Consider the following 26357-nt stretch of genomic DNA (forward strand, 5'->3'; position numbering starts at 1 on the left):
TTTACTCTTTCAGACTAGATTTATTGTAATACGGAAGAGGATTAGGGCCACTGGTGAAAAATGTATGTGTTTGTTCTCAGAATTCTGAGATTAAAGTCAGAATTCGGACAGAATTCAGACTTTATTCTCAGAATTCTAACTTTATTCTCAGAACTCACATACATTTTTCACCAGTGGCCCTAATCCTCTTCCGTAAATGTATGAGTAGCTACCACAGGTATTTTTTAATATTAAAAATGTGGGTTGTGACATGTTCATGCAATTGACATGTTGTCAAGTTTGGCTAACCTCTAACAGTTAATGAGGCGATGACTCAGCTGCACTTAGCTTTTGATATGGTGTAATCTTAGCCTTGAGAATGTAGACTGTTCTTTCATTTGCACATTGCTGAGTTAATGCTGTTCTCAAGAAACAGGAATACACTCTTGCATCACTTTACATTATGTATTGTGCAACAAGTTCAGCTACTACACCATATATCCTTTTCTATCTTTTCCTATAGTTGTTCAAGTATCGGGGCCTAAAAACATTATTTTAACCTATAGGGAAATTCAAATAGGCACACATTTTTTTTTACAGCATCACCCACGATATACTGTCCTATACTGGTAGATTCTGAGTTGTAATAAAGCAGTTAAGTTGAATTACTTGATCAAGGGTATGGTGATAGTCAAGGCTGGTGAGGATGGGAGGATCATTACTTATTCATCTTACCTATTGTCTTATCCAAATTCTTGACAAAAGGTTAGGTAACGATATTCAATCTTTGTTTTTTGGAGTTCCTTGCACCTAAATAAATAAGCACCTAATGATGTGTAAAGCTACCTATCAACTGACTGTCAGCCAGCAACCTGCCAGACTGTCTCTCATTAATTTAACGTTGAAGTAACGTCCGTTTCTCCAATGACAATTATGCTATTTGGTACTAAAGGAACACAGAAGCATAGTCTTGACCTAAGGAGCAATATGGGGGATTAGCCTATTTAAATGAAAGAAAATATGTAACATATTTCTATTGCACAATACTCAACGGACTTCTTTAGCAACCTTTGTGTTGAAAAAAACCCAAATAGCTTCACGTAGTGATTCAGAATTTAATTTAACAATAATAAAAAGGTACAGGTTCAGTACTGTCAGGTAATTTATTCAGCACATGGTAGGCAGCCAGTTCTCAATAATGAAAATATACATGTGATCCTAATTTTACATATGTCAAATAGTTAGTAGTTTTTTGGTTTCAGTTACTTTACTTTGGGTTGTGGTTTCTTCATATTTAGAAAAAAGACGGTTACTGTGTTGTCAATCACAGAGAAATAATGATAATTCACTGCCGGTACTTTCCTGTGAGTAAAGCTCGCACACAGGTGTTTTCACTTAGACTGGCTGATTCGACCTCTCCTGCGGACCACGAGTGATTGACGTAGCTATCGTCCACCTTCAACACGTAACAAGGTCTAATCAGCCAGAAAATTGATAACACCTGTGTGGAGTGCGGTGTCTTTAAAAGAAGCATACAAAGTACAGTTAAACAAACCTTAAAACACAACTCAAACTATTGCATTTTGCATTTAAAAAAATTGAAGTAAAAAAAAAAAAATCTTCTTCAACCTACTTGGAATAGATGGCTGACAGCTATTCCAGTAACATATGGTCCAAATCACGAGATTTAGTATGGATTTATCAAAAGGTTACAACTACATGAATTTGAATAGAAGAGAGCTATTATTTTTAATTAATTATAATTTTACATACAGGAGATAATGCATTGGGATAAGCTGAATGCAGTTTGTCTTCATTGTGTTATGGACCAAAGCTGACTCTAATGCTTTAATTGTCCATATCTTACCTGATAAAAGAAAGCAGCTGCAGTAATATAACTGATCTGAAGGTTAATTCCCCCTTTCCTACATACAGTAACTTGCTGCTTCATTGCACCCAAAAGCGTTGTCTGTAATGTATCTTATTGATCATTCAGTAAAGGTGTAGCTAACACGACTGCACCTATAGGACAATCATACCTAAATCAAATTAAATTAAAGTCAATTATAACAGTAAAACAACCTGTTTTCACAGTGAAGGAGTGTGTTGTTCTGTCAGTGAGGACATCTTTAAAATATAATCAAGTCAAAGAAAGACAGACAGTCCCATTGCCGCACCCCCCCCCCCCCCCTCCCGTGAGGCTAGGGGGTGAGTAAAGGAGGAGAATGAGGAAAGTAAGGCCGCTGCTCATTCCTTTGTCCAGGGTGATGACTGAACAGGAGAGGTGGAGGAGGGGAAGATGAAGAAGAAGAAGCCCTCAGTTTTTCACTGCACCCCAGATGATAAGTCCAATAATAACAGCAACTACAGCCAACAATATCATCAGGATGCAGATCTTTTTCCGAGAGCTCCGCTGGAGAGAGGGGGGAGAAGCACAAAGTGGTTGCTTGTTTATTAAATACTTTTGAGATATAATCTGGAAATTAATGGAGAGATGGATTTTTTTTTACTCACAAAGAGACTCACAACCACAGGAGGAATCAGATCACCTTGCGACTCAACTTTTTCTTCTCCTTTAAGCCTCTTGATCTACATCTTTTTTTTCCTTTAACTACATGTTATTTACCAAAGTAAACTGAATAAGAACTTGGTTCCACGAGGGAGTTCTTGTGCAGGAGGTGGAGGAGTCATACTATATGCACACATACTGTTGCCTCAAAGACCCCTAGAACAATTGCTTTAGCTTAGATTTCAAAATTTGTCACTAGCTACAAGCTTACATTTATACATTTGGATGCCTCTCCTCTAACCCTCTTCTTGTTCCTTTCATTTTTACCTTCTTTGCTTATGCGTCTCTCCTGAATTTTGTTTATCATCCTCACTGTCCCATCAAGTTTTACCTGGTAGTCTGCCGCACGTGCCAGCTGCTGTGTGGCGCTCTGGACATTCACATCTGCATTCTCCACATTGGCCTCTATACTGTCTGCAGAACACACAGGAAACACACACATTTTACATGCAGCAGGTGGGAGGAAGAGGGAGCACATGTGGCAATAATTCACACGTCTCTAATTAAGTAGACACGTCAGTACAGAAGATCATTTAGACAAGGCCACATTCTTCATTTATTTACTTACATAATATTGTCCCTGCTTTTTCATATTGCAATTCTACTTTGTTTTGGAGTGTGCACACATATTTATATATGTTTTATATGTTGTCCTTGGGTCAAATTGACCCGTTTTCCTGTATCAATGTTCTTTTAAACTACCCAACATTACATGATTGATTCCACAACGCTTTTTAGCAAGTACAATTCTCTACTTTCATTAATTTTGGAGTGTCTTATTCAATTTTATAGCATTTGAAAAAAAGATTGAAGCGGTTTTGAAATAGTATTGAGTAAAAGTTGATATATTCCCATCTATGATTATCCATCAACATACATTCCTTTAATTTTAGTCTACATCATTTTTAATTTCCGCTTTTCTAACTCAAACATTAGGTATAATTTGCTATAAATGAGGTTTATTGACCATAAATTCCAAAAGTAACTGTGTATTTAATAACTGTTTATAAGTTAGTGTTACGCAGTGTTGAACATTGAAAAAAAGCATCAAAAGTGTTGAACAAAGGAATAAATGTAAGAAAAAGTAAAAAATAATTGTTAAAAAGCATCAACAAAAGTGTTGATTTTCAATTTTGACGGGAAGACAACACAAGGGTTAACAAAATGAATTCCATGAACCATTGTCCCTCCTGTCCTACATTAGTGCTATTCTCCATAAATATTTTGCTATAAATATTTTATTACATTGAATAAAGCTGCCGTGTGTGAGACTGCTGAACCAGCCCACATTCCTACTGTCATTACGTAAAATCGTTTCAGTTGTCCTTTGTTACATTATTAGAGGAACAGGCGAGAAATCTATTAGCAGTTGACAAACGCTCACCTATCATGTCTCCTTGCTCATGGACCATCATCCCCAGGTCCTTGAAGATGTCATTGATATCTGTGATGTCCGACTGAATGGAGCAACATAAAGAGAGGATGGTTCGTGTGAATGGGGAAACACAGAACTGGTGACATACTGGACACATTAGTGGCCATGCTGGTCTAGTCATTGGATTCTTATTTGTACCTCCAACTGCCTGATGGACGACTCTCTCTCCTGGATCAGCCTCAAGTCTTCTTCAGTGATGGCCTCAGTCTGAGCCTGCACCTGAGAATCCCTGCAGGCATAAATGTAGATGATGGAATAATAATAATAATAATAATAATAATAACATAACAGAATGTATAATGATCATAAATAGTGGACCCACCCAAGGAAATTAGGCACATTTCCGAAGCTGTCCTCAGGGTGCCCTCCCTGTCAAAGAAAATTAAGAGGTTTAAATAAGTGCTCATGTGCTTGTTATTGCAATTTTACTTTAAATTACTGTGCTTGTTGGTACAGCAATAATTCAGTAAGTACAAGGTGCCATAAAACCTACAGTGCCCATGTGCATAATATCTTATTAAATATAATTTTAATTGAAGTGTAAAAAGAACAGTAGTCGAAAATGTATGTAGACATAGAGCACATAAAACCTGTAATTTAGCATTTAGCTCCCCTAGCTGAGATATGTTCCTTACCAAGCATTTAAAGCAGTAGAAAACTGTTCCTGCGTATCAGCCTAAACACAGCGGGTACAGATACAGAGCTGCCAAGCGAGAATGCTCTCCCGAGTGAATCGGTAATCCAAAACAGTCGCATTCTTGTGGCACCATAATGCGAGAGCTACTGTAAATGCTAAGAAGCATTTCTCAATTCAAACAAATATGGATACACAACCTAAGCAGAGCAACCAACAATGATATCAAATGCAGGCTCAGCAGCATGTTTGCTGAAATAGTTATTACTGTTACAGAATGCAATTGTCACTGATCTTAGAGCCATAAGAGGGCAGTGTGTCACGGTAGAAACTCCCCAAAAAATGATTTATGATTCAGAGACATGACGAGGAAGACATCTAGGGAAGGTGTGCACAGTTCTCAGAGGTCTCAATAATTAGGACAAAGATTACGAATACAGATATACATCATTTTGCATATACTGTATATTTTAAATATGTACTATGTAACAGTAACAATTACAAATTAATTTAAAAAAATATAGCACAGTGAAAGCTTTATTAATCCTGCTCTATTTGTAGGGGGAGCTGTTATTTCTTGTCTGCCTTTTGTTCACATGGAAGCGTGTCTGATGAAAACCTTGAAAGTCAAAGCATTCCATTGTTCCATTTCTTTAGCAATCTTAAAAATCAGTGTGAAGACTGCATCTCCTTTTACTTGTATGCATCTGTACCCAAATAAGGTTGGATGGGAACACTATCCACCCTATTACTTTACACTTCGTACGTCTGTATGGCTGGTGATGATATTAAAGTTCAGAAATGTAGCCAGGAAAAGACACTTTTGACTAGGGCTGGGAATTGTTAAAGAAATGTCATTACCGGTACAGATGGGCTACCAATACCGTGACTTTGATACCGGTTCCTAAACGATACTTTTTTCAATACCCATGTCATAAAAAAAAAAATGGTGGTAATCTTTTATTTTTTTTATTATGAGCCCCATCTCTGAGCGTAACAGAATTCTTCCTGCCTGCCTCTGTGCCGTTTAACGTTAGACAGCCAATCAGAATTAAATCTTGGTAGAAGCATGCTGCATGCTTATTGGCTCACTGATGCTGATGAGATTTACTCGTTAGGTATTGAAAATGAGTGTTGAATGACGAGGCAATAATTCGGTACCCCGCCCTACTTTTGACTGAAATATGTGGATGATGATGATTAATCACTGGCAGATGGATGGCAGTCACTCACTAATATATTATTTAATCATCTCTTTACTGGGCTACACTCTGATCTGATGAGCTCGAAGGCACAGCAGGTTACTCACCGAAACCCTGGAGCTGGCTCGGACTCTGGCCACGAACTCTCTCTCTTGGTTGGCCGCCTGCCGCTGGGTCTTCTGGAAGCTGTTCAGGGCAGCGGAGAAGTCATTCACCAGACGCTCTTTTTGTATCTTCCTCTGCCGCTAAATACATGATATAGAAATGTTAACTGAAAGGCTACAAAACATAAAAAGCTTGGGAAACATGACAGCGTGGAAAACTGGTATTAACAGTAGGGGAATTGTGACTTTGAACAATAGTTAAGGAAGAAGTTAAGAGTTCAGTACCTGATCTGGGCCAACAGGAAGTGCACTGAATGCCTTGATCAGTCTGTCAGTCTCCTTTGCTAGCTGGTTGCCTTGCTGTTGTTTCTGCTGCCTGGTGACCAAAGTGAAATGTATATTTGTGTTGTTAAATGAAAAAAAAAAGAGATATCACAGGACCCTAAATTCAGTTGGAATGATACACAGTTAGTTTGTCTGAAAAGAAAAAAAAAAAACACATTCATGGTTGTGTGCGATGCTGCCAATATCCACATTAGGCTTTTAATAAATTAAAAATTCACTATTAGTATCGACTCAATGTAATGTGTTATGATGGATCACTTTCAGACAGGTGTGCTTCACAGGTTTAACCTTTTCTCCATCTGCATTTGTATTAAGATGTTTACTGTAATGGACCAATTAAGAAACCCTGACGCTCCCCCATAACTCACAGCGTCTGTTGTAGCTGGCTGCTGTCTTGCTCTGTTCCCAGCAGAGAAACTGCCCTCTGCAGCTCCGAGGCTGGAGAGGAAGAAAAGAGTGCAGGCATTGTTTATCTGTGATGATGTATCTCCATGCGTCTACCATGATGAGTGTGTGTGTGTGTGTGTGTGTGTGTGTGTGTGTGTGTGTGTGTGTGTGTGTATTACTCAGCAGCGTCAGCTTCTGGATGTTGGAACTGATATTGTGAACCAAAGCACTGGGCTCCTCTGGAGACCCAGCATGGTAGGCCATGATGGAGAGCTGTGAGGACACGCAACAAGATAGACTGTCACTTCATTCATTCACGAGTGAGACTGAATGGACATTACCATAGTAACTGCAGTTATTTCAACGTGTTGTTGACTAATGTGAAGAAGAAAAAAAACTTTGGACATCAGGGCTGACATGCAAACAAACATTACACCAATGCATAATTTTAGAACACCTCATTTCAAAAACTGGGACGTTCTTCTACACTAAACTCAGAAGACCAATTCTTTGTTGACCCAACTTTGTGTACAGTTTTCACTGTCATGTTAAAACTGCTGTCCAAAACAGCGATTCCCAAACAAGTTTACTTCAGCAGGTGCAATGGGGGAAATGGAAAGACTGTGTAGTCCCCTAACTAGGAAAATAAATTAAATTATGATTTGATCAAAAGACTGTGTCCAACAATTATTACAAATTGGTGTGACCTGATGTATTCATGTATGTCACACAGCCACAAGTAAGCTACCAGCTAATAGGATGGCTCACTATGATATCATTAGCTAAAACTATTAGATTAAGTGTTGAAATAATTAGCTAGGCTACATTTAAGTGGATTAACAGTTGGAATAATTAGCTCGACTTTAACTTTATTAATTAAATAATCGCCCCCAAGTGGCAATTAGTGGTGCAGCAAGGCATGCATACAAGACAATCAGAAACACGGCACATCTAAAGGAAGAGATCCACATGAAGTGGGACACTGAACAATACGCAAAGTAATGCCTGGATAAATGGTTGAATGCTCCTGACACTGTACAAATGTAAACTTGACCAAATTAACACTGAAACATTAACATATCATTCATATGAGAAATGATTAACAAAAGCACATCCACATTTACTTAAAATCTATTTTAAAATATTAAAAGTTTATTTAACACACATTCACATCGAGGACTGCCCAATTAATCGCAATTTTATCAAAATCGCAATATGGACTAGTGCAATATCTAAATTGCAGGCAGGGACGCATTATTTGTTAAAGGAAAGAAATGTGTCAAACCAAACCATTCAGAATGAAGAATATCCAGGGTCACCGCTCCTATCCTACAGACTAGAAAACACCTTTCTTTGTACAGAATACAGATCCTCGCAAAAAAGTGCTCTATAAATAATTACATTTTTTTTTATTCTAACATTTTTCAATGAAAATGAGAAAAATGATTAAAAAAAATGATAATGTCCACCAATATTGTGAATCATATCGCAATCACAATATTGGTCAAAATAATCGCAGTTTAATATTTTCCTCATATGGTGAACCCCTATTTGAATTAGTATGGAGGATTATTCATCTGACAGGGATTTGGGGGAAAAAGGGCTGGGAACCACTTCTTAATAGATTGTCAAGGTCAAATGTAAAGTGTAATACATATTTCAACAGGGCATCAGCTCTTATTTACTTTATAAAGCCTATGTAACAGGGTTGGGTCAGGGATGTTAGCCCAGCCAAGCACACTTCCTGTACTTTTGACTCAAGGACTGAAACCGTGGCCGGGTATGCAAATCCCAATCTGTTAAGAAACTGTCAAACAGAGGCCATTCAGCCCTTATTGTTATGAGCCGAGGTACGTTTGACGGTTTTTATACACTGAATCATGACTTTCACTTTAATGAAGCGTGTCGCTCCCTCCTTATCTGCCCGTGTGTGCGTGTGTGTGTGTTTGTGTGTGTGTTTGTCCCTTTACTAACACAGCCTAGGCAGCAAGAAAAATGCGGAAATCATAAGAGAAAGAAGACAAGACGAGGAGTGCATAAATGATCACTATATAATGAGCCACGTATTGCCATCTAAGTTGTTTTTACATTAACTTTATTCCCCTGTTGGACCCGACATGCAGCGGGTGCAGAAGTCATAAAGTTACAAACAAGTCGCAGCACAATTTGAAGATTTTTCTCTCTCGTTTTCCGGACAACAAATTACTTTTAATTTCTTAGCTCTTGAAGATGAAACGGAAACATTATTTAGTGTTGATCGCTCTAATCCACCAGTGTTGTCAGTCCTTCCTAAATGTTCAGCTCAGTTATGTAAGTTTAGATTTTACCTTTCTTGTGACTTGCAGCAGCAGCAGCAGTGTGTTTCCTGATTCTCTGCCCCTCCCCGTCACATGATTTCTGGAGCAGAGGAGGCAAAAATCACTGGTAGAGATTACTTTATGACCAAGGAAGGGCTATATAGCAAAATCAACAATTATGAGAAGACATTTATTTGGCTCTTTGTTGTTATAAATGTTGACACTGCATGTTCCTAATTAATAAATGGTTAAGTGAGAAAGTGATTTTTTTTATATTAGTGTTACTTGTTTGCCTTCCTCCACCTAAATTATGGAGTCACATGAGTGTCATGGGGGCAATAGCACACAGAACATCTTCTAGCATGTAGGGCGGCTTATATGGCACTGCATCATGTTTTCTCAATTGTAAGGGCACCCTGGAGCGCCCTTATTCATCAATCTCTACTGGAAGGACACCCTAAAGGGGACTTTATTACTTCTTTTTTTTTTACTGGAAGGGCACTTCATCCTGATTTCAACACTGGAAGGGCACCCTAGAGGGCAGTTGGTCATGTTTTCTCTACTGGAGGGTGGGCCCATTCATCACATTTCCACGCATTTTCAGTAGCCAACAGGAATGACACCCTAGAGGGCACTACATCAATGTGTTTGCACACATATGCAGTCCATAACATATTCAAAAGATGTTGATCACCTGGAGAAATCTCTGCATGTAAGCGGCAAGGCCAAAACCAAGAATGACTGCCCCCTGACCTTTGATCCCTCACTGCATTAAAAAACGATCATTGTGTAAAGGACATTACCACGTGGGCTTAGGAACACTTCAGAAAACCATTGTCAGTTAACACACTTTTGCTACATCTACGAGTGCTTGTTAAAACTCTACTATGCAAAGCAAAAGCCATTTGTCAGCTACAACCAGAAAGGCCGCTGGCTTCTCTGGGCCCGAGCTCATCTGAGATGGACTGATGCAAAGTGGGAATGTGTGCTGAGGTCTGACGAGTCCACATTTCAAACTGTTTTCGAAAATCATGGACGTCATGGCCTCCAGGCCAAAGAGTAAAAGGAACATCCAGATTGTTATCAGTGCAAAGTTCAAAATTAAGAACACATCTTCATTAATTTGACAACATATGTTCAGCATCCAGCAACTGCGCTGAATATACACAAAACAAAAACAAGTACACAAACGAGATGCACATAAAAAAACGATGCAAAAAAGAAAACCACACAAACCCCCAAAAAAGAAGCAATGCATTAAGAAAAACATCTTCATTAATTTGACAACACATGCGCAGCATTCATTAAACGCGCTGCATATACACACAACACAACCAAATACATAAACACGATGCAAAGAAAAAAACGATGCAAAAAGAAAAGGACACAAACCACGAGAACAAATGCAACAAAAAAACGCTGCATCCAGATCAGACAACGGAAGTTTTACCAGGCCTCTAGAGGGGCAGCTAAGTGGAACAGCTGGGTTTTGACCCCATGGAACGAGAAAGAGAGAGAGCGAGCACATGAGTGGTTTGTTTTGAAATGGGACCAAACGTGAAGACGGCGGCAACATAACAAGGTTAATATTCATTTTAACATTTGGCCCCAAACAAACCTCTCATCTGCTCGCTCTCTGTTTTGTGTATATGTAGCGCGTTTGCTGAATGCTGCATACGTGTTGTCAAATTAATGAAGTTGCACTTTGCATGTGTTTTCTGACGTTGCAGGGCGTTTGCCCCTGTCGGCCACCGTAGTAAAGGCACCTGAAAGGCACAACCAAGAAATGGGAAAGATTTACACCCACAAAGTTTCAACAGTTAGTGTCCTCAGTTTCCGAACGGTTATAGAGTGTTGTTACAAGGTGATGTAACACAGTAGTAAACATGCCCCTGTCCCAGCTTTTTTAGAATACGTTGAAGGCATTAAATTAAAAATTAGTGAATGTTTGCAAAAAAAACAACGAAGTTTATCAGTTGGAATATACAATTTGTTTTTGTAGTGTATCCATTTGAACATAGGTTGAAAAGGATTTGCAAAATATTGTATACTGTTTTTATTTACATTTTACACAATGTAAATGAGGGATCTGAGATGACACTTCTGCTGCGTTTTTGTTCAAACATGGGGCCATCAAGAACAGAGTCTACCAGTGAATGCAACATATGTATGTGATTGTGAGTTAGGTGTCCTTGTCCTGCCGTGAGGTTCCAGGGACAACAGGCGGGACAGATCCTGTGTTCTCTTTTTCTGTTGTGTGTGTGCCTCTCTCAGTGATTGTTGGCAAACAGCATGGTGGACAGTCAGATCCACTGTTGACCAACAGGGCACAGCTCTTATCTTGTCGTGAGTCAGCAGAATAGGTCTCTGGGTTTCTGTGCAGATTCAAGTGATCTGGCCAAAGGTCAAATGACAATTATTTTGTACTAAGAAATTGAATCATGGATATTCCGAATGCATTTATCTTAAGACAGGAAATGTCAGCCTTATGGCATGGCAAGGCAGTTTTAAACACTGCATCACATGGATAAATGTTAATAGAAAAAGTTATAAAGTTGTAAATGTAAATCCAATGTGCCATTGATTGAGCATTCAGCTCGACTTGTTAGTTGATTGGTTCAGATGTGAAAACAATTGTCAGTTGTCAGTGATCATTGATCATGGTAATCTGCTTGTTGTGTTGAGAATGGGCACGATAGAAAGACTTTTTGATCGGAGTATTTGCATAGCATTGAACTCTACATTATCTGACCTGTCTGTCATTTAGGGTCCATTGAACCTGGTAAGTCCATGTGGGTCAGCACATTTAGACTGAGTATATAAACTGTTCCTTTCTGTGACTTTTGTGTCAGTCCAGAGGAAACCCACACAGCTCCTCAGTCATGCTGCGTCCATTGTTCTTCAGCCTTCTCCTGGCATGTGCAGTGTCTCTTAGCAGCTCTGCCGTTTTTCTAGAAAATGGCATGCCCATTCTGTGGGCCCAAACTGCCGGACAATTGACTGACCTGCCGTCACAGAATGGCATCCTGACCCCCGACCCATGGAACTTCCTTCACCGCATGAGTCTTTACCGTCTGCTGATAGTTGCAACAGACCCTTTTATGGGATCAATGGGGACCAACGCCACAGACAGTCCGCTGTGGGGACTGCCACTGCAGTTTGGATGGATGTTGAACTCAGGTTAGATAAAAAACAAATCTTTAAATATTGCATAGTCTGTTTCCTTCACCGTCTCACACATATAATGAATACATAACCAACTTCTGCTGCGAGTCCCAGAGTCAGTGAGTCCTAATCTGAGAGATCATAGTAACATAACACCACCAGCTACCAAAGAATCTACACACAAACTGATGCTGGTATTTACAATGTGTTGTAGGGCGTCTCGCTGACCCAACCGGTGCTACCACTTGCGGCCTGCAAACAGGAGATACTATGTGTGTTTCTACTCAGAGCTGGTGGGGCTGTAAGTATGACAAACACACACACACACACACACACACACACACGTTGAAAACTTAAACACAAAACTTCTTCTGTCCCATCCAGGTGTGACCTACTTTGTCTCTGTACTTCCCTTCCTGTCTGCTGTGAAGCAGGGCTTCATGGGAGCAGGAGTTCAGGTACTTGTGCAGCTAGACATCTCAAATAGAAAGTGAGACAATTGAACACAAGACAAAGAGTCTACAGCTACGCTATGCTATGCAATTCTATTAGGTCCAGATGCAGATACCTGAAGGTGTACAGGACTATTGCACCACATATGAAAGCTGTGCAGCTAGCTACCCTGATGCCATGTCCAAGTGGGATGCCTTTTTCCAGGTACATGAGTTACACACACACACACACACAAACACACACACACATACACACACACACACACACACACACAATACAGCAATGCAATCTAGTGGACACTGTTTTTATAGATTGATGATTATCAATCTCTCTTTATCATCCCCCCGACTTTATGGAAGTGCAATTATAAATAGCTGGTGTACATCCTTAATGTTGCATGTGTGTGTTGTTAAAGGGCCTGAAGGCTGCAGCTGAGTCTCCTCTCCCTGAAAACGAGAAGAAAGACTCTCTTCTTGGTCTCTTCTGGGTGGCCGAAATGGCTTCAGCCCACGCCTCTGCTACATGCAACTCCAGGTAATACGTCTATCCATCTATCTATCTATCTATCTATCTATCTATCTATCTATCTATCTATCTATCTATCTATCTATCTATCTATCTATCTATCTATCTAGCTATATAGCTATCTAGATATCTATCTATCGTTATGTGTCGTTAGTGTAATCCGTGCAAAACATGAAGAGTAAATTAGTACATTTTGGATACATTTCCAAACTCATGGAAACTCAAATAAAATGGTGAGCAGTATGTAGCGTGCCAGGCCTATGTAGAGGTCTGTAGGGAGTGATTACTTAGCCCAACTGATTATTCCTGTTTCTAAACTTTATGGTAAAATAAAGTTGACACACTTTTTCTGCATCCGGGGCTTGGCACCACCCAAGACATTTGTGATTGGTTTAAAGAAATACAAACAACCCAGAGCATATTTTTCACAGACTGTAATCCAGCATTGAAACAGCACTGTGGGGATAAATCTGGCTATGTGAGACTACTTCATATTTGACTGAGAGATATTAGAGTGGTATCATTTTTCTCATCTAACTCTTGGCAACAAAACAAATAAGCTGTATCCCTCTCTTGTTCTCTCCTCTCCTTCAGGCAGAGCCACTACTCCTCTTCAGAGGTTTCATTCCAAAACAGCTGGCTGAACTCAGCTGAGTACGTTGCTGCGGCACACTTCCAATCCAATTTGCAAAATTCTGCATTGTTCATATCCCCTCTCCCAAGTCGTGTTTTACAGGTACGTCACTAGAAATGCATACATTACACACATACACACTAGTCATTTCTAAACCACATTTTTTACAACTTGTGTATTCATCTTAATTTTGTTCTGTCTTTCATCTAGGTGAACGACAATGCGCCAAACATAGCTGATCTGAGTTCGGAGGAGAACCACACACTGTATGTCTTCTCCTGGATGGACAGTGTCAACAGTCTGCTTGGTAGGGCACGCACACACACACACACACACACACACATATACATATATTGTAGTAAAGCTTTTATGCATTGAATTATTGAGCTGATCATGATCATGTCATCTACCAGGGGGGACACTGGTGCGTATGTGGAGAAGTGCCATGTGTTCAGTGAACACAAGAGAGAAAGGCAGACAGATGCTGGAGCAGCTCCTTCTGGATCCTACCTTTGCCACACAAACTTTCCTCTCCATCATCACTGGAATGACTTCGAGCTGTTAAAACAAATTCAGAGACACAGACCAAATTACAGAGATAAGAACTCTAATTACAAAATTGTAGTCAGTATATTTTACAGTAGGCAAACTTTTGTATTACTCAGAGGGAGGGATGACTAAGAGAAGAGACTTGCAAAACAAAAAGACATAAGTGATATTTCTTTGAAAATAAATGATGCCAATATTCAGAAGGTGTAGATCAAGAGGAATTCCAGATTACAATTCAAAAGCAGGTAGACCTCTTTATTCTTGTCCGTCTCTTGTATGTGTGGCCCAATAAAGTATCACAAAAAACCCTACTTTCGCTGTTATTATTGTACTTTTTTTGAAGATTGTGTTTTGCACTTAATAATAATCCAATGATAATCCAAGAGTTATAGACATATAATATATAATATAGACATATAAGTCAGACAGGGTCCAACCGGAGCTGTACTACAGTCCAAAAGCGCTTCCTAGTGGATCTTTGATTGTAGTGCTAACCTATCATGAATTGTCAAAGGGCAAAGTACAAACCATGGGACATTTTCAGTAATGCAATGAGAAGGATGTTTAAAATAAAACCTATAATACGATCAAAGTAGATGTATTCAGGGAAAAATGTTGATAAAATATATGAGGGTCACGCGTACAGGTTGCGTAAGACTGCTTGTAGCTCTTGTAATGTTTCTTCTGTATCCCTGGAGAGAACATCAGAGATGTTGCCAGACAAACGGATAGGCAGTCATATCTTTGGGGAGAATGGTGCCTTATCTGACTACTAGATTATAATGGATTCATATCAAACACAGCCATCTTGGCGAGAATCATAAAAACACTCAATGTCTTTTTTTCAATTTGGATACACGCAGCATTAGGGTTTCCTGGTAATAGATTATCGAAAGGACTCAGAAACACTAAAAATAATATTCCTGTAAATATTTTTCAAAATATGCGCTGAAGATGTGTGGAAAATTTGGTAGTTGACATGCAAAGAAACAAGGCTAATGGAAAAGTCTTTATTTCAACACAAAAAGATAACATTTACCTCAACAAAATACAACACACATGTTGAATCACTGTAGGTGGAAAGCATCAAATGAGAATGACATCCAAGACATTTTTAAAAGGAAGACACAAAGGGTCATTAAACCCGCCATGGAGAAGTACAATAAAACCTTCTGTATATTATTAACATCATGTACTGTATCTATGTTTGCTCATGATTGTCTGTGGAAAAGCAATATCAATACAAACTCAGAATTTAAAAAAAAAAATCACAAATGCAGATTTTGACATCCTGTGAAGGCTTGCACAGATGTGTACTTAACGCGCCTTTTCTGTTTAGTTTTGACATTCTTGGTGGTTCTTCCTATTCATTATTAATCATGTTTTGAGAGCATTTAGATTAGTGCTACAAAAACATAAATTACATTGATGGAGCTTCGAAGATGTGACGAGAAACCAATTTAACCTTTCAACCTTACTCCTGTGGTAATACAAATCCAGACGGTCCGGAATGTATTCTGGTTAACTGCATAAAAGAACTGTAATACAGTCTTATAACTTGTAAATAACCTGCACCAGCTTCCAGACAAGACTCACCAGTAAATAGCCTACTGCTTCCTCAGGACATGTATATAATTCACCACACTTGCCTGTTCAAATGAGTCATAAATCAGGGTTTGATAATACACACATTGCCCTGGTTAATTTACAGAAGTGGTTCCCAAACGGTCAGGTGGAGCCCTCTGGAGGGGTACAGAGGTATTGCAGGGAGCAAACATTACGTGTGGGAAAACTGTAAGGGGAAACCACAAAAGGGGAATAAACCAGCAGACTATTTTGAAATACCCAACACAGGTATAGCCTCTTATCAACTGTTATTGTAATAGGCATGAGGGACATTTGTCCACATGCTGAAGCAATGTACCGTTACATGGGGTATGTGTAAGGACGATATTCTGTACCCGAAAAGTTGGAAGTATCTTTCTCAAATATAAAAAAATAAACCCATTTAAGCATAAATATTAAGAATCTTGATCTTGAGTTGACAGTTACTGTAACACATTAGAACCTTGTGCCTTCTGTGTGTCAGTTTAGACGATATGTAATTTTCATTTTAACAACATTAGAAATTAGTGAGAAAATTCTAGAGAATGCACTTTGTTTTTATATTAATATTAATTTTAATGTATTCAGCTCCTTTTGTTACTAGTCACTAGTATTGTCATAAGTCGATAAAAATGTGTTTGGGTGGAGCAGAGAAAGTTTGGGAACCACTGATTTACAGTAACAATGATCTTCTTATCAGTAACATTGGACCATTAATCCATAATAAATAAATGATAACATTCTATGTAAAGAAATGTTACAATTTTTGAAAAAAGTGTTGAATTGAGCACCATGGTACCCTAGTAACTGCAAGGATACAAAAACGAGACGTGGATTAGAAATGTCACCACACCCCAACAGGAATGACGGTTGAGGCGGTTTTGTTGTGGCCCCGTTGAATCTTAGCGCAGATATAAATTTCACCAAGTTTGACAGAAACATGTGAAAGATGGCATAACTATCACTGAGTCTGTCCAGATACAAAAAAGGAATGTCACTGTAAAGTCTAAACACAGAAGATGAGTGGACCTGGGAGGACACATTTAAACAAACATCAGTCAAATCCGCAGGGAAGCAAGTGAAAGAGCTTCAGCAGAGAGTCTGAGACGAACGTCTTCCAAATCATACTCACAAGAATTCAGGGGGAAACATCTACGGTTTGTTTACAATGAGTATTTCACATACACATACTATTTGCCGTTATCAATCTTGCTTTGGCTTCTGGCCGTCTGCTGAGTGGTGAGGTAGAGAAATTACTGAACGGCAGACCAGCTGGTAGCTGACTTGTGGTCGAGATTGCATGTCCATGCCGTTTGGAGCGTTGCTCGGCTACATGAGAGGTCAAAGGTCTTTGCGCCTCACACAGGAAACTTTGAGCCTGCTAATGCACTGGAGAGTGTGTATGTGTGTCTGTGTGTGCGTGAGAAAGAGTGCACCTGTGTGTGTTTGATTCTATATTCTCAAAGAGAGTTTTTGCTAATGTGTGGGCATGACAAACAGTACAAATATATATATTGTGTGTGTGTGTTGAGAAGAATGTCCAAGGAAGTTATGCTTCTCCATAGGCTGAGGCCTTGTCTTTTAACAGGTCGAGACACACGTGACAGCTCCAGCTCCCTGCGAAAAGAGGGAAAAAGACAGAGAAAGACAGGCTGAAATCTCCTGGCTCTTTTCCTTATATAGTCTCTCTCAAATATACAGTACATGACATATATCAACACGCTGATGTATAATGAAACCTATGAGAGTGGCTGTTGTACCTTCGGGAGGCTTGGTCATTGGAGGCTTCAGGCAGTACATGTGGTATCCTCTGTCACAGTCATCACAGAACAGCAGCTGGTCCTGCATGAGCAGCACAAAATCAACATCTTAATTATATCATATCTATGAAGTATGTGTGTACAAGGGGGCAGAAAAAATAAACATGAACCCTTCCTAGAAAAGGAAAAGGACATTCTGTAAATGCTGGAGTAAGTTAAGCAGAGTTACAAATGCTCCCGTAAATCTGATTTAAAAATTAAATTTATCAGCTATAAAAGATGGCAAGTAGTACTGGGAGCTTTCAAAACATAATTTGACAGCTAAAGGAGCTTTAAAGGAGCTTTAAATAAGCTTTTTTATAAAAAAAGGTAAGTAACATGCAACCTTATATAATACACCTCTGATGCAATGTTCGCTATTGTGGGTATTTATTATTTATGAAGCTGAAGTCCTTTTCATGAAGTCTTTACATATTTAAAGTTGATTTTTACAATCTTGTTGGCTGCATTTGTATGAAAGTGTGCAACACAAGTAAACGTATTTGACTATTCCATGAATTTATGATAATTTATGTGTTATTCAAGGAAGCAAAACATGTATTGCTCATGCTTATAAAACATATTTCTGAGCCAGACACTGTGGGGGGAAAAAATCACATCAAGGGTGACTTCTAATGTATAATATTTGCTTGGCTTGTGTGTATTGCCTTTGACAAGGTGAATGCTGACTGTGGAAAGCTGAACATTAAATTCAAAGCAAGTCAAATGTCATGCGCTTTAAAAGCAAATTCTAAAGGGAAATCTAGCCAAAGAGGTTCATACATATTGTACAAGACTTCCCTCTCCTAGAGTATACATACGTCGTTCTCTGAGGTGCCACAGAGGCTGCAAGACTTGCACTCTATGCACTGCCACTGGTACGTCCTCACTGCCTGCATCATGTTATCTGTGAACTGCAGGCATGTGGGGTGACCTGCGGAGGGAGAAAAGTAAAGAAGGAAGGAAGGAAAGGGTGACAGAGACAAGTTACCAGACAAGTTTACAAAGCAAAGTCAGTGGTGTTGTCTTGTGTAATAGCTGTAAGACACGTGGCAGGAGCTGTTAATTGGACCTGACAGCAGACAAAGATCTGAACATATTTACATAATCCATTAAAAAAACAATTTACAAGATCTGCAGAGGGCCTGCTTCAGGCAACTGAATAAATACACACTATATCCTTTAAATGTGCTCAGATTTAGTAACTTTGCTTTCCTAAGGCTGTAGATTAAGAATGTAAAACAAAATTGATGCCGTAGTAGTTGGAAAGTCCTTTAGAAAACACTATTTCTCTCTTCAAAAGAAGGTTGCTATGTCTTTATAAGAGCCAGCAGTAAGAGTTAACTTTGTCTGTAATTTCACCCCATAGTGTTGACAGTGCGAACAGCTGGATGAACTGTAGCTTCAAAAGCAATCTAGCCACAAAAGACAAGTGATTATGTGTCTGGAAAATAAAACAGAAGCCGTAATGTGTGTACAGTAAAACACAGCCAAGCAGTATTCTTTAATCATCCCCCATAAATCTCCAGCTGGGACAAATCAAAAAAGAATAGTATAAAATTGTCTGCTTGTTCCCGGTCAGCCTCTCATGCACACAGTTATCTGCATTACCCTGGTATCAATGGGGTATCAATGAGCCATGAATGAGCCATCATTGGGAATGAGCTGATTTAAATCTGGACTCGGAAAGCAGCCAGACACATTGAGAACATTTTTAAGCCTGCGATGGGTGAATAAAGACAAATGTGGTCTGAGTGAAATTTAAAGCTGCCTGTCATCTTAAACGGAGGAATGACAGTCAGGGAAATATGAACTCTGGCAGTATAAAAACAATGGCCTATCAGTTTGGATACCACTTAATGTAGCAGCATGCAGCAGAAAAGCCTTTCTACTCAGCGGCAAAGAAAAGATCTTGTCCGTAAAGACAAGAGGAGCAATGGAGTGCCTGTTGGCTCTTACCTCTCCTCTTTAGCCAATGGAATGACTCAAGAGTTTACGTTCATCCCTCCCCCTGCCACATTGGCGACTACTCTTGTATATTATTCCTTTTTTCTGGTCCACCGTGTCTGCTACTAACCTTTTCATTCCAGAATTTATTAGGAAGTAGCCGTGGAGTTTAGTCCATATCTTGATTATCTTTTGCAAGCATAGATAAAGTGTAAAGAGATTATTGTTGGCTTATGAAAATGACTTAATGCGTTGATCAGTAAAATCCACCTGAGCATGTTAAACAAATGCCATTGTATCCATCTGAGATGTCCAAAAAAAAAACGTCTTCTAATGTCCAGGTGGTCAGGAAAACCATGGATCAGCTGTCATCCACAGCATCATCATAGTCTGAAAAAAAAATGTCTTCCTGATCGGCGTCTTCAAAGCCATGAAAAGTGGAGGCCTCGCTGTCTGACGTGTTGCCGAACAATTCCTCAAGAGCACTCAGCTTCTTCCCATTCTTCTTCACTCCTCCTCTTCCAGCTACCATGAAAACATCAGCGTCAGAGCAAAACAAACAAGGCCACACACTCTCGCAACAAAGTCTACCGTAGCAAGAAAGCAATTCACTTGTTCAAATGAATGCCCCCGGTTGAGCTGATTTGAGAAATGTATTGCTGAGATATCCAGCAGAGGCAGCGTTGGCTTAGTGTGGAGGGAAAAAAAAGAGGATAAAGAAATTAAAAGGCAGCCATAAGGTAATGGTGGAAACAGAGCAACACAAGAGCGAATGCATCTCGTCTAAAGGCAGAAGTCCTTACTGATGTGCGATGCTGACATGGCGTAGCATGCGGGATGGAAGCAAGCAGCGGAGCTGAGGAATCAATGTTATATATTGCAAAAATGTTCCAGCCGTTGGCTCAAACTTCTGATGGTCTACAAGGCTCATTGACAACCCATTGAAAAGACACTGTGGCAACATGAAAGCTCAATTCACTGCACACCATAAATGTATAATCATATCACATCCTCAGGTGTAGACAAGGGTTGGTTTGAACACAGATGACTTGGAATAATTGGACTAAAATTAACTGTGTGAACATTAATGTAAACTTGTTAATAGTACAGTTTGTTGACGTGGCTTCCAAAAGAAATTATTTAATACTATTAATAATAATAATACTAACAATATATGATCTAAATATATATCTAATTCAGAGTTTTACATAGCACCACAGTTGGCCATTAGGGAAGCACTATTTAAATCATTGTACCAAAAATAAACATTGCGAGGAACAGACAAGACAAGATTATGGATAAAATAAAAGTAAAGGGAAACTAAAATGAAATGTGTAGTACACAACAAATAAAGTATGAGAGCAAACAACTAATTTCTGAAAATCTCAATTAATTAATAGTTAAGTAATAGTTTATTTTTGGGAAATACACTCATGTGTTGTTGAGTGTTTCCTGCTGAGAGTGAGATGAGAAGGTTGATACCAATCTAATGTCTGTACATTAAATATGAAGCTAGAGCTAGCTGCTGGTTAACTTAGCTTAGCATAAAGACTGGAAGCAGGTGGAAACAGCTAGCCTGGCTCTGTCCAAAGGTAACACCAGCAGCTCTAAAGCTAATTAATTAAAATGTGTTATTGTGTTTAATCTGTACCTCAACAACAGTAACAACAAAACTCCAGGAAGTTCAGTATAAAAACACAACTTTTACTTGTATGTGTTATTAATCTGAGTTGTAGAAGTGTTGCTAGGTGGACTTTGTTACCTCTCGAAAAGCTAGCTGTTTCCCCATATTCAGTCTTTATGCTAGGCTATGCTAACAGTCTTCTGTTTCTAGATTACTATTTACCTTATTGACATGAGAATAGTATCAATTTTCTCATCTTACTCTTGGCAAGAAAATGCATTTCCCCAAATGTCAAACTATTCCCTTTGACAACAGTATTGTTTATGCTGCACTTTTGAAAACACTTATAACATTTCTTTAAACTCCACCAACTTGATTGGTGGGAAAACTACTTGTGGTCTACAACCAATGCTGGTGTCAACAAAGAACCCGAAGCTTTGTTGGAAACCCTCCATGTTGTAGAGATTGGGGACTCACCGGAGCGTCCACAGTCAGAGCAGGACACCAGCTCCTCGGCCTGGCCTGTCTTCCTGTTGGAGTCCTGGTCTCCCAGGCAGAAGTCACAGTAGTCGTTGGGGATGATGCTGCCATCTGGGGCCTTTTGAGCTGTCGGCAGGAACACACACATAGGGTAAGGAGAAAGCTGCGTGAGCTGCCATTAGTATTCTGAAAACTTGTGGCCATCTTGGTAATCATACAGTAAATTGTATGTTTATGAGTGCATGTGACTGGGTGCATTGGGGAGGTCCTCTCATGAGCCAGCACTTACTGAAACATTTTGTCGTTCTGTGTAATTAAATGCTAGCCAGAAGCTTACGTTTGTGGTTGTCTGCGTTGTATGGAGGAGATGGGGCCATCTCCATTTCCTTCTCCTCCTCGCCCTCCTCCTCTGCCAGGTGAGTGTGGGTGTAGTGATAGCTCAGGCCAGGCCGGTTCTTGTAGCGCTTTCCACAGACTACAGATATAACATCACAGGTGCATTACAAATATGTAAAAAATAAAAATAAAATAAAACGGGTGCATCTATTGTAGAGTACAGTGGAGTAACAGCCAGTTCAAAAGCAGCTGGCATCCCTACCTAAATAGGAATATCATTGATTTTAATTTGCAGGAACTTCAACTCGCTGTCAGTTATCATATTTGATGGTTTGCTTTAAAGTCATTGCATGTGAATATTAATGGGATGTAACCTTTAGTTTTAGACAGAGTTGTTGAGATGACATATTATTGCTGCTGAGACAGCAAACAGCTTTAGCTGCAAAATATTTATTGCCAATGATTTTCTTTTGTATGTTAAATAAGTTGAAAGATACCTCATTTTAGGCAAACATCAGAAAGCTGATGTAAAATCAGGCATTGAATTGAAATTAAAAAACACATTTGAATTGATAAGTCCTTCACAAGGAAGTCCAGCGAATCGACTAATACACACAACGTCACGAGACGTATCAAAGGTACACCTAAAACTCTTTTCAAAAAAATATAACAAGCAAACCGACACAAGATTAGAGATTTACAGACACCTTTTTACCCCGCTGTTGTTGTACTGTGAAGCAATAGACGTCACACATGAAATATATAAAAACAGGATTTGTTTGAAAGCATTTAATGTGCTAATAATATGAAGAGAAAATAGGATATCTAGTCTATTGTAGATCTTGGAGTCAGTGAGAACTTAATGAGCTGTAGCCATCATAGAAGTTTCTTATAATACTGTGTATTTCTGATGCTTTTCATGCTACACCCAATTTCGGCAGCCGTTTCTTCTTTTCGTCATTTCGTCTTTGCATTTACCAATTTGCATTATTTTAACAAATCTTCACCATCTCCCTGTAAACTTGCAGCCAATCCAATCCCATGTTAAAATAGTCCACCTAGTGTAAACACTTCTACAATGGCTACATCTGCGGATCACATCAAAGCGAGCACAGCTTTAAGGAAACATGCATCCCTCAGGGCGACATAAGCGGTGCTGCGGCTTGCGTATAAATTCTGTGCATGCCTTGCAATTAGCAAGCACTAAGGCCCGTGGCGTGGCGTAGCGTTAGTGTCATGCAATGTTTGCACTGAATTCAGGAAGCTGGACGAGTTTGAAGCATTTGAAGCGTTAGAATTCTCCAAAGTTATTAGCATTCAGTCAGCCATTCCCACACCAGATGACCATGAGCAAAGAAAGAAATGCCAATCATAAATACGACATGGCGACAGGTTCGGATACCTTCTTCAGCCTTTTTTGAGTTATGCTTTTGTTTGTATCTATCTGGAACAGAGAAGACACAAAAGCAAACAATAAAGGAAAGACAGCACAAGACACAAAATGAGGATGAGATTCATTTGTTCGAGGCTCAGTCAGCGAGGCTATCTCTAGCCACATCCGCATGGCAATCCATTCCTGGGCGGAGGAGGGAGGGGGGGGGGGGGGGGGGGGGGGGGGGGGGGGGGGGGGGGGGGGGGGGGGGGGGGGGGGGGGGGGGGGGATGTCCAAGTACGCAAGTGGCATGCTAGTCAGGTCTGGATTAACAACAAACTCTTTCTTCATGCTGCAGAGGACAGCTCTTAGAACAGAAGGAGAGGGGGCTATCAGTGAAAGAAGAGAGAAAACTACTCGTCTGCTGGATGTGTCTCTGTTTTCTAAACATTTAAACCAAGAATTTGAAATAGGCATGTAGAGAAAGGTTTCTGGACAACACATCTTAATGGAACTTTTAATCAAATCTAAGGGAAAGAGAGTTTCTCCACTTCCTTGAGATCTAGGAAACACTGGGTTTCTGAATGTAGGTAGACTAATGTGTAGAGTGAACACTATAGACCCTGATCACATGATGGCACATGATATACAACGACTGAAGCATCCTTTTCTCTTACTGTCACAGACGTAAGGTTTGTCCTGGTCGTCGATGTTAACGGGCTCTGTCCTCCTGCGACTGGATCCTCTGTTCTGAAAGGAAACAAAACACACTCTGATATTTACACCTCCAATGTATGAATGTGTTTTTTTTTAGAATTTCTTTTAACGTGACATGAAGTAACATATTTCGAAAACAACGTTTATTGTGATCATTTGGTATGAAACAAAGACCCAATCACTTTTTCATTTAATAGATTTACTCTCTTCTTTTACCAAAAACACACACACACAAATGTGTGTTTCTGTGTACCTGCTGTGTCTCTGTCTGTGTGACACTCACTTTGCTTCTGTTTCTGTTCTTTCTCTTTGGAGTATCCATGTCAAAGTCTTCATCATCATGGAGACCGTCCCCATTTTCCTCCGCCTCCAGAACTCTCTTTAGAGCACAAACACACACAAACAGACAGTAGGAGGGTTAGGTTAAAGTACAAATATGCCTGTGGGTTACTATTTCGACAATAAACATACCACTCTACATAATGCACACATTGTAATAGTATAATAAAATACCTGTATTTCCAGCAACGTGTCCTCCTCCTTACAAATGTTGTTTTTTTTCTCCAGCAGACTGTCCCCCCTCAGGAGGGCCTCCAAAGCTGTGGCCTCCCCTGGGGGCCCCTCGCGCTTAGGGGCTAGTTCGGCTTCTGACGAGGTAGTGGCAGAAGAGAGTAAGAAAAAGCATTTGATGAGGCAGGTGTTTGTTTGTGTGTGTGTGTGTGTGTGTGTGTGTGTGTGTGTGTATGTGTGTGCGTGTGTGTGTGTGTGTCTGAGCCAATGTCCTTACCAATGCAAATGTACAGCATTTCAAAACTTTATGGAATATCATCCAGACTAAAGTTTTGCTGACCATATTAAACTCAAAAGTTAAATGACTTAAAGGACCCATGGCATAACAATTTCACTTCATGAGTTTTTTTTAACATTAATATGCGTTCCCCAGCCTGCCTATGACCCCCCTAGTGGCTAGAAATGGCGTTCGGTGTAAACCGAGCCCTGGGTATCCTGCTCTGCCTTTGAGATAATGAAAGTTCAGATTGGGCCGATCTGGAATCCTGCCCCTTATGAGGTCATAAGGAGCAAGGTTACCTCCTCTTTCTCTGCTTTGCCTGCCCAGAGAATTTGAAAGAGAAAGAAAGAGATTTCAGATACAGTATTAGGAAACCACTAAGATCTATATAAAAGCATCCGAGGAGCACCATGTCATGGGACCTTTAAATGTTCTCTACTGGCTATCTGCAAGCCACTTGAATAACCTGCTTTGTCCCAGATGACATGACCGGCATCTTCAAAGTTATCTCATTTAGAAAGCATTTTCAAAGCCTTTTTTGAATGAACAGCATGCCCATTGACCAAAGCGGGATGTAAAGGGAGTTTTAGTATCAGTGGCACCAGGTGCACAGTAAAAGAAAAAGAAAATAATGAATGAAATTGTTATTCTCCACGGGGATGAACTTGCTGCAGCATTGAATCTCTGTCCTCGTCTTTGATCTCCAACACCAAGATGAACAGAATGAAGTAAGGATGTGATATGAAAAGCAGGCAATGTGCAAGGCTAGTAAGGCTCGGAGATGTTCTTAGTGAATACAGAGCTTCTTCACCTCTGGGTGGGTCTCCCCCCTCCTCCCCCTCCACCTCCTCCTCTCATTTCTTTGTGTGTATTTGTGTGGGTTGACTTGCTGGCACTGACAAGACATTTCTCCTCTCCCCACTCTGTATTCCCCCCTTCACCTCTGTTCTCTGTTGACACCCTCTCTCCCCCTTTATACTACATCCCTCCTAAAGCCTTTGCTTTCCTCTCCCCTAGTTTCTCGGCCCTCACCCACCCTCCTTCCCCTTTATAACCTTCTCGTCCTACACCCCCAACCCGTACGAACAAACCCCCATACACGCTCACACATATATTGATTTAAATCCACTGCTGAATTTAAAGTGGCATATCACCAATTTTACACATGTAGGTCAGTGTATTTGCCAGAAGGAGTACTAGCTCGGGAAAGCACTAAGCAGTTGTATGATGTTGTCTGTGGCTGTTGAGGAGCTTTCCAAACTTTAAAAAATGAACCCTGATGATGTCACAGCGATGTCACTGGGGTTATCTGGGGTTGGAAGGGTTTGAGGCTTACATGTTTTTAACAGAAAGTCTGCATTTCATACTAGACATGTGGGGTTTAAAAGAAGTGAGCATTTGGGAGGGGG

The 26357-nt window shown here is 39.8% G+C and overlaps 3 protein-coding genes across 3 annotated transcripts in view; 1 reads left to right on the plus strand and 2 right to left on the minus strand.

Annotated features, from left to right (window-relative positions):
* Positions 1 to 1119: 1119 nt before the first annotated feature.
* Positions 1120 to 9180, minus strand: stx7l (syntaxin 7-like). The gene is made up of 10 exons (XM_034901054.1): positions 8983 to 9180; positions 6835 to 6928; positions 6637 to 6706; positions 6209 to 6299; positions 5927 to 6064; positions 4306 to 4352; positions 4122 to 4212; positions 3933 to 4005; positions 2880 to 2962; positions 1120 to 2392 (listed from the first exon to the last, which is right to left on the minus strand). The coding sequence occupies exons 2-10, from the start codon at positions 6917 to 6919 to the stop codon at positions 2297 to 2299; spliced, it is 774 nt and encodes a 257-aa protein (XP_034756945.1). The 5' UTR covers positions 6920 to 6928; positions 8983 to 9180; the 3' UTR covers positions 1120 to 2296.
* Positions 9181 to 11781: 2601 nt separating this feature from the next.
* Positions 11782 to 14589, plus strand: LOC117961995 (protein LEG1 homolog). Its single transcript, XM_034901053.1, has 8 exons — positions 11782 to 12132; positions 12332 to 12418; positions 12502 to 12575; positions 12670 to 12774; positions 12986 to 13104; positions 13690 to 13831; positions 13940 to 14036; positions 14143 to 14589. The coding sequence occupies exons 1-8, from the start codon at positions 11835 to 11837 to the stop codon at positions 14292 to 14294; spliced, it is 1074 nt and encodes a 357-aa protein (XP_034756944.1). The 5' UTR covers positions 11782 to 11834; the 3' UTR covers positions 14295 to 14589.
* Positions 14590 to 16535: 1946 nt separating this feature from the next.
* The window catches only part of dpf3 (D4, zinc and double PHD fingers, family 3), a 21811-nt gene continuing 11989 nt past the window's right edge, over positions 16536 to 26357 (minus strand). Inside the window, exons 3-11 of the mRNA XM_034900782.1 lie at positions 24672 to 24940; positions 24442 to 24537; positions 24119 to 24191; positions 23472 to 23513; positions 22071 to 22208; positions 21731 to 21859; positions 18504 to 18616; positions 17644 to 17725; positions 16536 to 17500 (exon numbers count right to left, since the gene is read on the minus strand). Of these exons, the coding sequence (XP_034756673.1) occupies positions 17433 to 17500; positions 17644 to 17725; positions 18504 to 18616; positions 21731 to 21859; positions 22071 to 22208; positions 23472 to 23513; positions 24119 to 24191; positions 24442 to 24537; positions 24672 to 24940 (1010 nt within the window). The 3' untranslated portion in view covers positions 16536 to 17432. The remainder of the gene's footprint in view (positions 17501 to 17643; positions 17726 to 18503; positions 18617 to 21730; positions 21860 to 22070; positions 22209 to 23471; positions 23514 to 24118; positions 24192 to 24441; positions 24538 to 24671; positions 24941 to 26357) is intronic.

Source organism: Etheostoma cragini, chromosome 18, assembly GCF_013103735.1.
Source record: "Etheostoma cragini isolate CJK2018 chromosome 18, CSU_Ecrag_1.0, whole genome shotgun sequence".
In the NCBI taxonomy this organism is placed as follows: domain Eukaryota; kingdom Metazoa; phylum Chordata; class Actinopteri; order Perciformes; family Percidae; genus Etheostoma; species Etheostoma cragini.

Bases quoted from the DNA above. Each gene is read 5' to 3' on its own strand.
- stx7l (XM_034901054.1), bottom strand. From the start codon at position 6,919: ATGGCCTACCATGCTGGGTCTCCAGAGGAGCCCAGTGCTTTGGTTCAC. The intron at 6,707-6,834 runs GTAATACACACA...CTTCCTCTCCAG, and splicing joins CCAGAAGCTGACGCTGCTGA to CCTCGGAGCTGCAGAGGGCA. The intron at 2,963-3,932 runs GTGAGCGTTTGT...TGTGTTCTGCAG, and splicing joins TGAGCAAGGAGACATGATAG to ACAGTATAGAGGCCAATGTG.
- LOC117961995 (XM_034901053.1), top strand. From the start codon at position 11,835: ATGCTGCGTCCATTGTTCTTCAGCCTTCTCCTGGCATGTGCAGTGTCT. The intron at 12,419-12,501 runs GTAAGTATGACA...TGTCCCATCCAG, and splicing joins TACTCAGAGCTGGTGGGGCT to GTGTGACCTACTTTGTCTCT. The intron at 13,105-13,689 runs GTAATACGTCTA...CCTCTCCTTCAG, and splicing joins TCTGCTACATGCAACTCCAG to GCAGAGCCACTACTCCTCTT.